Source organism: Episyrphus balteatus, chromosome 3 (assembly GCF_945859705.1).
Source record: "Episyrphus balteatus chromosome 3, idEpiBalt1.1, whole genome shotgun sequence".
Classification (NCBI taxonomy): Eukaryota; Metazoa; Arthropoda; class Insecta; order Diptera; family Syrphidae; genus Episyrphus; species Episyrphus balteatus.
Window position 1 is genome coordinate 12,729,801 of NC_079136.1, and position 16,820 is coordinate 12,746,620.

Sequence of the window (16,820 nt, forward strand, 5' to 3'; positions counted from 1 at the left end):
AAAATTTCTGACACGATTGACATGCAATACGAATATAAAACTACTAGGTGCTACTATTTTTATTTTTTTAATAGTTTATCGGCCTATAATACCTGTCTGTCTGATTGTTGAGAGTTGTAAACCTTCTAAGCTCATTTCCGAAATGTATTCCAAATTTTAATTATGAACAAGTTTGTTAGAGTTGAAAGATTATATTAAATTGATAGAAACAAAGACGAAGGTGTTTAGAGAGATGAAATTGATGTTAAAAGTTATTATAGCAGTTTAATTTGCATTGAATGAATAGATATAACTCGTAGATACTTTAACTTATAGATATACCTTATGGATTAGAAGTCTCGTCAAGGCCGTTGGATGTTGATGCGCGGGAAACTTTACAACTTGATTTAGACTTTAGCTTACAAGAATGCCGCTTAGTAGATCAATCAATTCAATGTCAATTGGCGATGTAAGTGTTGTGAAACGTCTCTTAAAATTTTATAATAACATTTGAATGATACATCGCAAAAGAGATGTTCTTAGTAACTGGGAATAAATGGATTCCCCCAGTCGCTGATTTCATAATTATTATATTTTTTTTTTTTCTAGATTAATAAATACGTATGACATGATATAATTCGGATATGAATATTTATTTCAATCAGCTCTAAAGAGTATGTATTGGGTTTGTGTAAAAAAAATTTGTGAAACTTTTAGGAAACCGAATACGAAATAAAACACGATATTTCTTAAGTGAGAGTAATGTTAAGACTAAAAAGCTTTATTAATTCAAATAAGCAAATTAGGTAAATAGATAATAAGAAAAAGTTAAGGATCTATGATGTTGACACATAGCACATTTCAATTACTTTTAATACTTCCACTTGTGTCATACATTATTGATTAATTTTGAACAATTCATTTATAAAACTTCAATATTTCAATATTTAAGCAATATTATTTTTAACAAAAATTACATTTTCATTTTTAAATTCAATATTTAAGCAGTATTATTTTAAATTTAGTTTGAAATTCATTTTTTAAAAAAAAACAAGTTAATGAATGCATATTCAAAGATAGTTTTAAATTACAAAATTTTTCTTTTGGCAAAGATTTGGTAAGCAAATCAGCAACTTGGTGTTCACTTGGAACATATTCTATTTTAAACAAATCATTTTCGTAGTTCTCTCTTATAAAATGATATCGCACATCTATATGCTTAGTGCGTTTGTGGAACTCAGGATTTTTTATCAATTTAATTGCACTTTGATTGTCTAAGTATAATGTTGAACAGGTTGTTGTTGCCTTAGTCATCTCACAAAAAAGTTTCTGCAACCAAACCAAGTCCTTGACAGCCTCTGACGCAGCGATGTACTCGGATTCGGTAGTTGACAGTGATACACATTTCTGTCTCTGTGACTGCCAGGAAATCGCTCCCCCACAAAGCATTATAACTGCGCCGCTTGTCGACCTTCTTGTTACAACATCGCCGGCGTAATCAGCATCGCTTAAACAATATAAATGCAATTTATTTGTAAAATTATAAACTATACCATGGTCAATGGTTCCTTGGATGTATTTAAATATACGCTTCACTGCGCATATATTCGTCCCATCTGGATTCTCCAAGTGCCGGCTCACTGAACTGATGGCAAAAGAAATGTCAGGTCTTGTCCCAACAGCCAAATACATTAGTGACCCGACTGCCTCACGAAACGGAAAATCTCCAGCATAGCAACCTCTACTGACAGCATTTGGGGTTTTCTCAGATGGAGTAGAAACCGGCTTCGAATCATTCATGTAGAATTTAGTTAAAAGTCTCTTCGCGTATGCTGCTTGATGAATCATAATCGCACCATCGTGCCTTCGTAAAATTTCCAGCCCAAGAAAATAGTTCGCATCACTGTGGGTAACTTCAAATTCCTGCTGTAGATATTTAAGTAGATCATCCACATCTTCTTTACTCGACGCTGCCACCAAGCCATCGTCGATATATATTGCGAGCAATATCCTTTTCTTCTTAGAGCTGCTTATAAAAACGCAAGGATCATAAAGACTTACTTTGAAATCGAATTTTTGAAGAAAACCAGAAAACTTCTTGTTCCAGCACCTCGATGACTGCTTTAATCCGTAAAGACTTTTCTGCAACTTGCAGACTTTTCCGCTTTCATCATCGTACCCTTCTGGTTGCCGCATAAAGATGTCCTCCGACAGATCGCCATTCAAAAAGGCAGTTTTTATATCGAATTGAAATAATTTTAAGTTTTCAGCTGCAGCTATAGCCAAAATGGTTCGAATTGACGCGAATTTGACGACTGGGCTGAATGTTTCCATGTAATCCAGACCATATTCTTGACTGTAGCCCTTGATAACAAGACGGGCCTTAAAACGGCTAATTTGACCATCTGTTGACAGTTTTACCTTGTAAACCCACCTGTTACCAATTACCTTTCTTCCTTGGGGTAAATTGACCAGCTGCCACGTGTTATTCTTGTGTAAACTCGCGATTTCTTCATCCATCGCACATTTCCAATTTTCTGCCATTGAGGAATCTATTGCTTTTCGATAACTTGGAGGTTCCATTAGCTCAGCAACAAAAGCGAAGCCCTCAGACATAACAAAGTTAGACTGCTTCCTCTTACGAAGTTTTGATCTGTATTCTTCTTGAGTCGAATCAAATTTCTCTGTAGCGATACTCTTACTACGTCTTCTTCTTTGTACATCATCATTAACCTCGCATCGCGCACCCACTTCTTCAGCATCAGCTTCTTGGATACCAGTTTCACTTTCGTCCACCTCGCTTCCATCTACATCAACAGCAACAACTTCGACAACAGGAACCCCCTCTTCATCAGCTTCAATACCAGCAGCACCTTCTACACCAACAGCACCTTCTTCACGAGATACGTCACCAACAGCATCTATCGTTGTAGTAACAACTTCCCCCTCAACATCAAACGTTTCGTCTTCAAACATTTTAACAAAACCAAAATCAGCCTCTGCTTCTTTAGGAGTAGGCTGTCTTCCAACACATTTGTTGAACAGAACATCTCGCGAAATTTCAACCTTTTTCGTCTCGTCTAAAAGAATTCTATGGCCTTTTGTATTACTGGCGTAGCCCACCCAAATCCCCTTTTTGGCTTTCTTATGCCATTTTTTTGTTTTCTGGCTCGGAATATGCATATATACCTCACAACCAAAAAGCTTGAAATCAAAAAAATAGCTTTTTCTGCCAAACCAAACCTCATAGGGAGATTTACCAGCTATTGGACTTGGACAGCTCCTGTTTAATACGTAAACTGCAGTGTTGACTGCCTCAGCCCAAAGTTTAGCATTGAGATTTTGTCCACACAACATCGATCTAGCTGCTTCAACGATTGTCCGCATATCTCGTTCGGCTCGCCCATTTTGTTGCGGAGTATATGGGACGGTTTTCTGATGGCATATTCCCTGAGCCCTAAGTAATGATTCTACGTCTTTATTAACGAATTCTAATCCGTTATCGGTTCGCAAAACTCTAACAGCGTGACCAGTATCAATCTTCACTTGCTCTAAATATGCTTTTATTAACGCAGTAACCTCAGTTTTTTGTTTAATAAAATAAACCTGACGAAAACTAGAGCAATCGTCTTTCATTAATAAAAAATATCTCGACCCACCATATGACGTTTCATGCATGGGACCGCAAAGATCACAATGTACGAGCTCACCTGGTGTAGCTGCTCTACTCAGACTCTTGGCAAACGGTAATCTATGGCTTTTACCCATTGCACAAGCGGAGCAAAAGAAAGAGTCTCCCGAATAGGAAATGTTGTTTGATTTCAGGAAATCTTTGACGTAATTCACGTTCTGATGACATAATACCTCATGCCACGTCTGCAAATCATTAACACCTCTTCGATTAGAATCTTGCACAGCACTATTGACCTGAGATTCACTCGCCATCACCACTTGAAACAACAATCTAAACATTTTATTTTGGCGCACACCAACAGCAACAACATCATCTTTTGTAAACAACTCGCATTCATCTTTATTCGATCTCATCTCCAACCCTTTATCAAGTGCACAACTCGAGGAAAACAAATTCAATTTTATATCGGGAACGTATAAAACATTTGATATATGTTTCTCCAACCAATCTCTCTTGTTATACGCAAGAATATTGATATCACCGGTACCGTATGCATGTATAATTTCACCGTTTCCCACACGAATATTAACTGGCTTATCAAATTTCTTGAAAGAAACAAACCACTCTTTTCGAGAAGTCATGTGGTCGCTTGCACCAGAGTCGAGAAACCAACTATCTCTCTCGCTCATCTTAGCAAAAACAGTTTGAGATATAAAAGCTTCTCCTCTTTTGAAATCGCATGTATTGTTTTTCTCTTTTTGTCTCATAGGACAATCGGCTTTCCAATGGCCTGATTCATAAACAAAAAATACCAAGACTGGAAACTCGGCGGTCAACTGACGTTTGCCTACAAGCTGCGAGGTGTGGCGAATGTCGTGAACCTATCGTTGTGTTCGTGTCCGATGTGTGGGGAATGTCGTGAATCTATAAATGTGTGCGTGTTAACGTCATTTACCAACGTGGTGGCTTTCACATATATTCACAGACAGCACTGTACACAAAAGGGTTTTGGGGGGAAAGACGTACGAAAGTTTCCAGTCTTGGTATTTTTTGTTTATGGCCTGATTTCTTGCAGATAAAACATTTTCCCGTTTTTTTGTGATTACTGCTACGATGACATGTTCTTGATGACGTTTTCCCTTTTCTTGCTACGAGAGCTTCACACTCAACTTCATTTTGCATATTCATTCGCGACTCCTCCATCAACAGACGTGCAGTTAAATTTTTTAATGTTTGCTCACTTGCCACTGTAGACTCCCATGCACTGTAGAAGTGATTATATGTCGCCGGTAGAGTCATTAAAATCTTCGTAATGACCATGGTATCAGAGACATCCTCACCTAGGTCTTTTAGTTGTTGAACGATTTTTTGAAGCTTTGAGATGTGAACCGAAAGACTTTCACCTTCGCTTTTGGTAAAGCTATAAAATCTCTGTTGCAACAAATGCACGGACGTCTTAGATTTTTGCTCATACACATTTTCTAGCTTGGTCCACATGTCGAATGCGCTTTCACAACTCATTATATGCAGCATTGGCTCCTGTCCTATAGATGTCACGATTACTCTTTGAGCTTTACTGTCGGATTTAGTCCACTTTTTTAGCAACTCAGAATCCGCTGCTTCTGTTTCAGTCTTAACGACAGGCTTACGTAATGTACCATCTACTGTATCCCACAAATCGTATGCTCTTAGCAAAACTTTGATCTGGAACTTCCAAACCAGCCATTGCTCGGAACTAAGCAATTTTTCAACTCTTACCATATCAGTTTCCATTTTTGCGCCCCAATACGACAAGTTAAAAAAAAATTATAATCCGCGTTTAATCGAATACGAATTAAATTAAATTAAATACTTCCGAGTATATCTATAATTTATTTAAATAATTAAACGCTATAAAACTTATTAACTTCTCCGTCGCGTGTCTGGGCCCATAACCTGTGAAACTTTTAGGAAACCGAATACGAAATAAAACACGATATTTCTTAAGTGAGAGTAATGTTAAGACTAAAAAGCTTTATTAATTCAAATAAGCAAATTAGGTAAATAGATAATAAGAAAAAGTTAAGGATCTATGATGTTGACACATAGTACATTTCAATTACTTTTAATAAAATTTACATTTCAAGGTTTAATTCAGTTTTAGCAGAGGTACTATAAAATATGATATGGGTATCATCAAAAGGGCTACATATCGTCGGCTTAGAGCAAAATTGTTCTAAATCCACTTTTTACCGAAAATGAAAAATGATTTTAGTGTTTTTTAGCATTTGGATAGGGTTGCCGAGTACTTGTCTGCATTTGCGAAGTGGCACCCTACATTTTTTAGATAGAAGAGAGTATTATCTCAAAATATGGTGTATAGTTCACCTTTCTAGTGCATAAAAAGTTATACTGTTTTGTTCAAAGAAGAATTTAATCAGTGTTGTTTTCATTTGAATGGGGTTGCCACATTTGTAGGGTTACGTTCTTTATTTGATTTTATTATTTTTTTTTTAATATTTTGACTTTTATTTGGCATTTCTAAAATTTTTTTTATCCGGCCAAACAACAAAGATATGCATTTATTAGTTATGTGACAATTTTCCTTAAAAATAGGGTTGCCACATGGAAGTTCCCAATTTAGAAGTGGCAACCCTTTTTTTTATTTTCAGTATCAACTTATCTTTCATTTGACACTAATTTTAACCTCTAACCTTATGAGCTAAGTAACTCGACGACGCACAGTGGGGAACCTTGTATGGGAGAGTGGAAAAAACTCCGTAAAATCTAAACTACTGGACCGTTTTTGATGAAATTTTCAGGAATAATAGTGAAAAATGGCTATTTAAGTTGAAAAAAGTCGAAAACTAGTACTTTTGTATGAAATTTAACGAAGACAACGTGACTTGCAGTAACCAAAATATACTTTTCTGAAGGTTTTCAATGTTTTGAAATCGAATCCGAAGTCATAAAAAATTAATCAGCTCCTGTTTTTGAAATATTACCGTTAGAAAATGCAAAAAAAGTTTTTTCTTGACTATTTCGGACCTTATTCTTTTATATAAGTAAAATTGTCTCAACATATTTAGTAACGGTTTATATAATAACTGAATTCCTTCTTTCAAGACCTGTTAAAATCTTTTCGATATCTTTTTTACTGCCTCAGATATCTTGAGTTGTTTGGCATGGTATATCTGCCATATAAATTATACCGTCATTATCTCCTTTATAATATATGAAGCCGAACCCACTTACTACATTTTAAGATATCTCGGGAAACAAAAAAGATATCGAAAAGATTTAAACAGGTCTTGAAAGAAGGAAAATAGTTCTAATAGAAACCGTTATTCACGTTGTATGGGGAACTGGAAAAAACTCAATTAAACCTTAACCACTGAACCGATTTTAATGAAATTTTCAGGCAAGATTATTAAAAGCAAGGGAACCAAAATAAGATTTTCTTCCAAGCTTAATTATTGTTTAAGACTTAGGAAGAAATTTAAGAAACAATTTGTAGGTTTTAATTTTAGTCATATCTTTATTTTAGTTTTTTTGTGCTCTGAGGGCCATTTGCTGAAACTAAACTTAAAAAATTTAATTTGAACATAAGCTCCTATTCTCTACTTTTTCCTCTGCGTAAACTGCTACATAAGAGTTTATTTAGAACATAAATGCTTAAGTTTCGATTCAGCAAACGGCTGTGAATCTAATATTTGTAAACCCCAGAAAAGTTTAAATAAATTGCACAAAACGTTGAAAACCGTCCATTTATGTATTTTTCGATTTTTTTTTTAATATGTAGGTATTTTCAAACTAACGTCAGATTTGAATTCATCGGATCAAAAAACATATTAAAACATATGATTTTTAAAAAAATCTTTACATTTTTTATTATAATCGTAAATTCTATAATATTATAGAAAATACGTTTTTCACATTTGCTTAGGTTCAAATTGCTCTAAAAAGTTTATTAGGACGAACTAGGATGAGATTTTTGGTGCCAAATGTTGCTGAGATTTAACACTATCATGTGATATGAGTCCGCCCACAGAGGCAAACAGAGGAAGTAGTTAAAACAATTTTTGAACTCAAAATTCCGGAAATTCTTAAAACTTGTAACTGATATTGTTGAACTGTTTATTTTTAATATATTTACAAAAAATTTTTTTTGAAAAGTCAAAATTTAACTGATTTTATACCATTTAAAAAATACTCGTATTTACATCAGTTTTCATAATTTTTCAACTTTGAATACAAATTTCTAAATCTAGAAATTTTTTTTGAAAGAAATGCTTTCACATCCTGATTCTACAACATAATTACTGTAAGAAAAACTTCCAACATATAAAAAAATCCAGCTATCACACCAATGAGTTTTTTCCACTTTTTTCCCACTGTGCGACGGTCGCCTCTCCGACTATAATGAGGTAAACTTGTATATTTTATTCAAGAGAAAAGAACAAACTTTATAAAAAACATAACTTGAACGGCAAACGAGCAGAAAATCGTCGCTTTAAACCAATTTGAAACTTAAAAATCGTCCCCTGTAAAATTTGCTTTTTGTGACTTGACGATATATAGGTACATAGATCAAATAAAAATTCATATTTAAATTAACAATGTATAGAGTGTCGCATTTAATTTTCAAACAGAAACTTAAACAAAATAAAATAAAACGTTAGTACTCAAACTTAGGCATTTTAAGCTTTAACCACAAACGCAAGTAAGAACGTTAAACCTCATTGAATATTTATTCTTGTATTGCTTTATTTACTTAACTTGAAGACATTTAATGAATTCAAGAACTTGATTGAAATTGTATAACAATAGCATTCACATTGAACCAGATAGCATTAAGGTTCTTAAGTCTGATGATATAACCAGAACCAGCATTTACGTTACCGCTTGAATTTCTTCAATTGATCAAATTTTGACCAAAACTATGTAAATTAAGAATATGTTTTTAAAACGAGCTTCTTGTTTACAAAAACTGGCAAAAATTCAAAAGTTTTTGTTGCCCGGTAACAAAACCATGTTGCTTACTGCTTGCTTATTGTTTTCTGAACAGGAAAGTAGAATTTTTTGTTAAATATTTTTTCAAAAAGCTTTGTCAAATTTATTATAAAAAAAAACTAAACTAAACTAGACCAGGAACAGGAGCAAAAAAAGAATTGTTCTGCAATTTGTATTTAAATATTTTAAGCCGGTTTTGAAGATGGGATCTAAAAATCCACAATCCAATCTCAAACCATTTTAAAAAAATGCATTTTGAACCAAACCCAATTTTGCAAAACAGCTTAAGTAACATAAGCTGTTTTGTTCGTTGAAATGTCTGCAAAATTGTATACTTAAGTCAAAGTAAGCTACTTTTTCAAATATAACGGTCGTCCCGAACGTTTTCAAGAGAAAATATACATATGAAAATTAAGGGTATAACAAGATTGTATCCTGAAAAAATAAAATGTTAGTCTAGCTGCAACAATTTAAAAGTAATCACAAAAAAAGTAAAAAAAAATCTAGTCCAAATTTCAACTGTTTGGAAAACTGTTTGGAACTAGGGTCGTAAATTACTGTATTTCTTTTGTTCCTGTTCCTAGTCTAGTTTAGTTTTTTTTTTATAATAAATTTAAATAGGGGACAAAATAAGAATAGCCCATCCATGGTGCTGCAATGGATGCAAATGCAACAATGCAAACTTTCATATGTATCTAAAGAACAACGGGAATTGTAAACCATCCCAATATCAACATTTTTTAACCAATGAAACACATTTTTTCAGTCGGCAATCTTGTCATTTCATTTTTTCATCTTTTCTTTTCATTCTCCATTTATTTCCTTCAAATTTTCCATGATATAATCATGAACTAGCTCGTTAATATTCAACCCCCAGAGATAGTCCAAATGATTCCATTTTGGATGTGGCACTTTATGTGCTCCCCTCAATGTTGATGGTTTCAATTTTCTCATTAGTTTCTCCACATCGACTTCAGATGACATATAATCATTTTCACTATAGTACAAATATATTGGCACATCGATTTTCTCAATTGGATAATTCTTGGGCTTCTTCAGCAGCTTGCCCTCATCGAATTCACGGAATTTACCCGAATTGTATTCTTGCAGATAGTGGAAGATTTGATTGGTTGATGCTCCAGCTGGAGTTGTTGCTAAGATTTCTGGAAGTAATGTCTGAAAAGAAGGGTTTTTGAGTAAATATTGATTTTTGGAAATTTAAAAACTTACAGCATTCATATTTTCATCATCATATCCTGCCATAAGAAAGATTGCATTCGCACACAAGGACTGATATTTTGCTTCATCATTGCAGGCACTTTGACCAAGCAGTTCCATAATCTTTGTATTTGGCATGAATTGCGTATTTCCGAATATGTTTAACCAACTTTTTGGATCTCCCATAAAAGGAGCAGCCAACTTAACTAAAGGTGATTTCATGTTATCCATGAATGCAACTGGAGCTAATAAATGTGCAGACTTTATGCGATTTTTGAATTTCTTATTGAGTGAATTAAGCACCAAAAATGAAGTGGTTCCTTGTGAATGACCAAAGTAATGAACTTGATCTTGTCCGGTCTCGTAAAGAACGTAGTCAATCATAGCTGGAAGATCGTACAGTCCAATTTCGTGCCAATCGAATTTCCAAAAACTCGGCAGCAATGGGTGCAAGGTTGCGTGGTTTTTTGAGTAGGTATTACCTCGGGCATTACCCATCCAAACGTCATAGCCAGCATCAGCAAGACGGTAGCCTAAGGCGTAATCAGGACCTAGTAAAACCCAATCACTTGAAGAGCATAAAAGTCCATGCATGAGGAAAACTGCTGGACGAGGACCTTCAGATTTGACTCGTGATGAGTAGGGAATTCGATGAAGTCCCAAAATATATCCATCGGAGGTTTGAACTTCATGCTCCTCGAAAGGATAACCATGCTTTTCTACTATACTTCCCTAGAAATATAACAGAAAATAGAATTTTAGAAAAAATGCAAAATTTAAATGGATAATGCAGCTGCCATTACCGTAGTTACAGAACTGGCTTTTTCTTGGGGTTTAGGGGCACCCGCTATTAAGGGAAGCAAAATGCCCAAAATTATCAAATGTTGTTTCATTTTCTAGTATTTTAAGTTGAATGATATAGATTAGAGGAATTCTTGTTTCTTTTATACCATTTCAAAACTTTGATATGAAGACTTAATAATTCCGATAAGGATTATTGCAGATCATTTCATGCGTTTGATAAGAATTGTTTACGTTTTATTGCATATTTCTGTTTGCGCATAGCTCGCAATAATCGGAATTGATTTTGAAGAGAAAGGATTTATAAGTTAATGGCATTTAGTTAAAGAGAAGTTTTTAACATTCTCAGATTGACATATTTTTGATGGTTTTGTTTTATTTAGTTAATGAATGGCAATTTTGAATTATTGCAAATTCATGATTGTTAATTTTCACTTTTTCACTTTTTTTTAAATGATAATCAAGTAAAAAATTTTAACAGTCTAATTTTTTTTATACAGGTTGGTATATATAGTGGGGTGGAAAAATTTCCTCAACTGCGAATTTTTTGTCCAAGATCTACTGTTTTTAAGATATAAATTTTTGTGTTTGAGGATTAAACCCAGCAAACATTTTTGTGAATGTTCACTAAACTAAACGTCCAGTTTATGTGAAGAATATTTATTAGAAAAAACATTCACTTTTCTGGATCAAATACCTATGAATGTCTGAAGAAAGATTCAATTTTCCTTCACATAATGTGAATGCGCACAAGTAAAACCTAATAAGAGGTATATCTTTAGAAAATGTCGTGGTCAACAGAGGCTCTGACGTCATTATGGCTTAGAAATTCTGAAGCAATTGTTAGGGCAGTATGAAAACCTAAAATTCATCAGTGTGATGAGTTTTGGAATTGTGTCAAGCTGAAATACGACTAAATTTCCAAAATAATTCTATTCAATTTGATAGAAAGCATGTCAATTGTTAAGAATGGTAAAAATGAATTTAAGTAAACCAAATGTATTAAAAAAAAGCTTTATTTTAAATCTAGCAGAATTGGTAAAGTCCAAACAAAATCGTGGTACCGTGGATCGTGGATAGAAAATTGCAAACAACTAAAACTTTTATCTAAACAACACTTTTTCAGAAATAGCAAAACATTTGACCAATTTTGCTCATCGCTGTGTACATGAAAAAGGATATGCAATACATTTTGTGTGTTTTTTTTTAAATTTTTTGGTGTCATTTGATTCAGCATTCAAAAATACCTGAATGTAATGTTTCATTCATGTGACCAGTTTGCATGAACATAATTTTTCCAGATTGATCAATAATCACCTCTTTTCTTTTAATTACCGATTTTTAAAGTTATTTCAAAAATTGCCAGGAAACATTCAAAATTTTATTGATACGAATTTGAACCCAAACTTTAGAACTTGGTACACTTTTACATCTCAATATGTATAATTGAAAATCTCTATATTTGATGAAAATTCAGCGGAAATGGGCGGTTGCCACGCCCCCTGGTTGAAATTCTCAAATTTTAAATTTGTTCCTTTGTATAAACTACCAGCTCTAGCATTCTACCAAATTTCAAGATTCTACTATAATCAGAAGTGCTCTATAATATTTGATGAAAATTCAGCGGAAATGGGCGGATGCCACGCCCCCTGGCTGAAATTCTCAAATTTTAAATTTGTTCCTTTGTATAAACTACCAGTTCTACCATTCTACCAAATTTCAAGATTCTACAATAATCAGAAGTGCTTTATTATATTTGATGAAAATTCAGCGGAAATGGGCGGATGCCACGCCCCCTAGCTGAAGTTCTCAAATTTTAAATTTTTTCCTTTGTATAAACTACCAGCTCTAATATTCTACCAAATTTCAAGATTCTACGCTAATCAGAAGTGCTCTATCATATTTGATGAAAATTCAGCGGAAATGGGCGGATGCCACGCCCCCTGAATTGAAAATCTCAAATTTTCGATTTTTTCCTTTGTATACACCACAAGTCCTATCACCGTGTAAAATTTCAAGTTTCTACGATACCGGGAAGTTCTCCATAATTTTGATGATCTGTCAGTGAATCAGTGAGTCAGTTACGGTTTTTGCGATTTTTGAAGCCCTATATCTCAGAAACTACTCATCGTAGGAGGCTGAAATTTTGTGACTTGTTTGGTTTTGACCAGCTCAACAAATCTAGCGAGTTTGAAATTTCTAGCATTTTTGGTGTGGAAGTTAGAGGGGGGTCGAAAATGGCCTGAGTTGTTTCCTGTAAATAAGGGTGTAGTGCCAAAGTTGCTAGAGAACTTGGCTGGGCACTACCGTGCGCCTTGATACGCAATAATATTTAAAAAAAAAAAAGACTCTCAATAGAAAATTATTGGTTTACATAATGCTAAAGCTTCTGGAATATGACGTGGTCATTTTTTTTTTAGAAAACTGACATTTTGTTTTAATCTGGCTTTTTGGCACAAAAGTAAGGTATACACTATACCTTGCACTATAACTTCTCACTGAAATAACATCCAAATTTTTCTTTCTAAAGTCTAATGGTGAATTAACGTGGAATAATCAGGGAAAAAATCTAATTCGTTTCGAAAATAGCATTTTACAACTTGATATCATTTATCAAATCATGAAATTTCCTTGAAAAATTAGAGAAATGAGATTAATGAACAAAAATAACACTATAAACCAGAATTTTTATATTTTAATGGACACCTGATCAAATTCCAATATCCTCTCACAAAAAAATTTACTCCAAGTAATAAATTAAAAGCAAACAATATATTTATTGCATACCTATTATAATTTTTTTTTTTTACCACCCGCAATGAATTTATAAAAACCCAACCTCATTGTATCAGAATGACCACAAGCAAGGTGATAGAAATCTGTATTTATCAACCATAATAAATTCCGGTTATAATGTAGATTGTCTTGTTCAAAAGTTAATTGATAAATGTTTGTTTACTTACTTTCGCATGTCTGATGCCAAGACTTTAAATCATATCATAAATTTACAGCTGATAAAAACTAACAAACATATACATTTATGATTTAAAGTGTAAGAAATTAAAGTTTTTTATGACTGTACTTTGCAGTGATTCATATACTAGTCTTCGTTATTGGGATTCCCTTTAAAAAATACCTGAGAAATTCCAAAGCAAACACTACATCTTATATTGAAATACAGTTTTTTGAAATAACGTGGATCATTGGCACAGAAAGCATTATAAGAATTTAAGTTTTTGTAAAAAGCATTATTAGCTATTTCGAGTTGTTTTTTTCTGAAACAGTGTTCTTTTAGGCTAACTGAGATTTATTATTGGTTACAATATCTGTAACAGTTCCACCAATTGCAAAGTTTTTATCAATTTGTAAGATAAAACACGGTCACTGTGGTGTATGTGTAACATTTATTTTTTCTTAAGAAAATATTTTGTTTTGGTAAATTAATAATCTTGGAACATTTTCTGACACGACTAAAGTAAAAAAAAAAGAAGTGATGATGTGGTAATGGTTAAATTGCGGTTGCTGGTATTTGCTGAAAATAAATAATTCATAAAATCAAAAATTGACAACAAAAACCACTTTTTAAAGAAAATGCGTAATTTATATTATATATAGACATACATAAGTAATTAATTTTAAAAATGATTACCGATAGTGAACAGAAATAAAAGTTGGTTCTGTCTTTAAAAGAATTATTTTGAATGAATACCACTGAAATAATAATTAAAACTCAAACCATTCATATTTAAAATGGTGCGCCCGGCGCCACGCAATTTTAAATTCAAAATTGTAGTTTATGACTTTTTGATATTATTGGATGCATACTCGTAATAATTAAATCAATAAAGTTTTAGAAACAATAAAATAATAATTTTTAAATTTTTAACAAATATTTTTTTTTTAGATAAAAAAAAGAGTGTGTGTACACATGTACACGCTACTGAAGTTATACTTCTCATTCAGTATATGTAAATGAATTTCATTTGATATTTTTAATTTCTATTATTAAATTAATTAATCCACACTTCGTTTTTTTACATTTTTATCAAGTTAATTCTTTCATCCTCCTTGCGTCCATGTAGTTTTCAATTTATTCTGTGAAATTTACTCATGTTGTGCGGTTCAGAACGTACGGTATATGCTTAACGAAAGTAAATGAATTGCGCATAAAATGTGCGATATGGTTATTTTATGAGAATTGTGTGTGCTTCAGCACTAGTAGTAGCAATATGGAACTTGCAGGGTTGCTACAAAGCTCAAAAGTGAGCTGAGCTCAGCTCACAGCTCAGCTCAAATTTTGAGCTAGCTCACTTTTGAGCTATGTACCATAGCTCAGCTCATTTGAGCTTTCTTTTAAGTTCTCCCGGTTTGAGAACGCGTGGACCTACAGGAATGGGAGTTATACCCAAATGTAGGTTAGAGTCAACGCTACCTTTTGGCATCAAAAATTTAATTTTCATTTTCTTCAAAATTCCGCGATATAGGCGTTGGAACGCTTTGATCTAGAGACAGGGAAGTGGTGCCATATGAAAGCTTATATTCTCAGCTACCCGATAGTGGTATAATCCGGTTTTTCGATTTTTTTCAAAATTCCGAGAAAATCGCGTTTGAAAGTTGTTGTAAAATTTTTTTTCGAAAAATCCCCGAATCTTTGAACGCTCCTGGAAGCTAAACCGCTTGAGAGCAATTTTTGGGAGCGATGCCAAATGATAGCTTGTGTCATGGGCCTACGCTTTGCACATTATCAGATTTTTAAAAAATCGCCTTCCATGTTAAACCGTCACGTCATACCTTTTTTTTCAGAATCGTGACTAGTTTTTTTTTACTTTTAAGTTCAAAAATTTTATTTTCATTTTCTTCAAAATTCCGCGATATAGGCGTTGAAACGCTTTGATCAAGAGACAGGGGAGTGGTGCCATATGAAAGCTTATATTCTCAGCTACCCGATAGTGGAATAATCCGGTTTTTCGATTTTTTTCAAAATTCCGAAAAATCGCGTTTGAAAGTTGGGGTAACATTTTTTTTCGAAAAATCCCCGAATCTTTGAACGCTCCTGGAAGCTAAGCCGCTTGAGAGCAATTTTTGGGAGTAATGCCAAATGATAGCTTGTGTCATGGGCCTACGCTTTGCACATTGTCAGATTTTTAAAAAATCGCCTTCCATGTTAAACCGCCACATCATGCCTATTTTTTCAGAATCGTGCCTATTTTTTTTTTTACTTTTAAGTTCTCCCGATTTGAGAACGCGTGAACCTACAGGCATGAGAGTTGTACCCAAATGTAGGTTAGAGTCCCCGCTACCTTTTGGCATCAAAAATTTTTTTTTCACTTTCCTCAAAATTCCGAGATATAGGCTTTGGAAGTTGGGGCGCTCACTTTCAGCTCAGCTGAAATGAGCTAAGCTATGGTACCTAGCTCAAATTTGAGCTGAGCTGTGAGCTGAGCTGAAATGTGAGCTTTTTGCAACCCTGGCTACTTGCCACATGCAACTCGCCACACGCAACTTGCCACATACAACCTGCCACATGCAACTTGCCACATGCAACTTGCCACATGAAACATGTAACTTGCAACGTGTTGTGTGTTTTATGTTTGCCGTACTGCAGCGTACTGCATTTTTAAATACTAAAGTACTGCCTACTCTAAAGGTGAAACGACAGCCCTGCTACCCAGGGTGATCGCGTCATAATCCCTTTGACATTCTTGTCAAAAAGTAAATTTTCATACCCACCCTCCCATAAGAAGTATAACTTCAAAAAACATAAATATAAAATACTTGGTATACATTTTTTTAATATGAAGTTTCTGTCGATGATAATAATATAAGTCACAATATTATGGAATTTTGAAGATGAATGTGATAAGCTAGAGCAATGACAGAAAGTCTGAATCAACTTACATAGAATCAGATCTATTTATTTATGTATATCAACAATGATCAGTTGAGTTATTGTTTACCAAAAATTTAGACTTACAGCAAGTAGTAACATCTTTAAGTTTGTATAAATAGCAATTATGCGCTTATTTTAACGTTGTTAAATAATAAAATTATATTTCCACAAACTATCTTATACATATTTAAGGTCGAGAAAAAAAATCACCGATAAATCAAACCATTTTGTTGTATGTGGTGCATAATGAGAGTGATTTTGTCGTAGTCATAAAAGAAGAGAATTGTTTGTAAAATAAGAAATTTT

The 16,820-nt window shown here is 33.6% G+C and overlaps 1 protein-coding gene across 1 annotated transcript; it reads right to left on the reverse strand.

The window, feature by feature from the left end:
• Nucleotides 1-9,385: 9,385 nt before the first annotated feature.
• LOC129913463 (lipase 3-like) lies at nucleotides 9,386-10,716 on the reverse strand. The gene is made up of 3 exons (XM_055992156.1): nucleotides 10,627-10,716; nucleotides 9,836-10,555; nucleotides 9,386-9,781 (listed from the first exon to the last, which is right to left on the reverse strand). Exons 1-3 carry the CDS (start codon nucleotides 10,714-10,716, stop codon nucleotides 9,410-9,412), a joined length of 1,182 nt encoding a protein of 393 aa, XP_055848131.1. The 3' UTR covers nucleotides 9,386-9,409.
• Nucleotides 10,717-16,820: the final 6,104 nt, after the last annotated feature.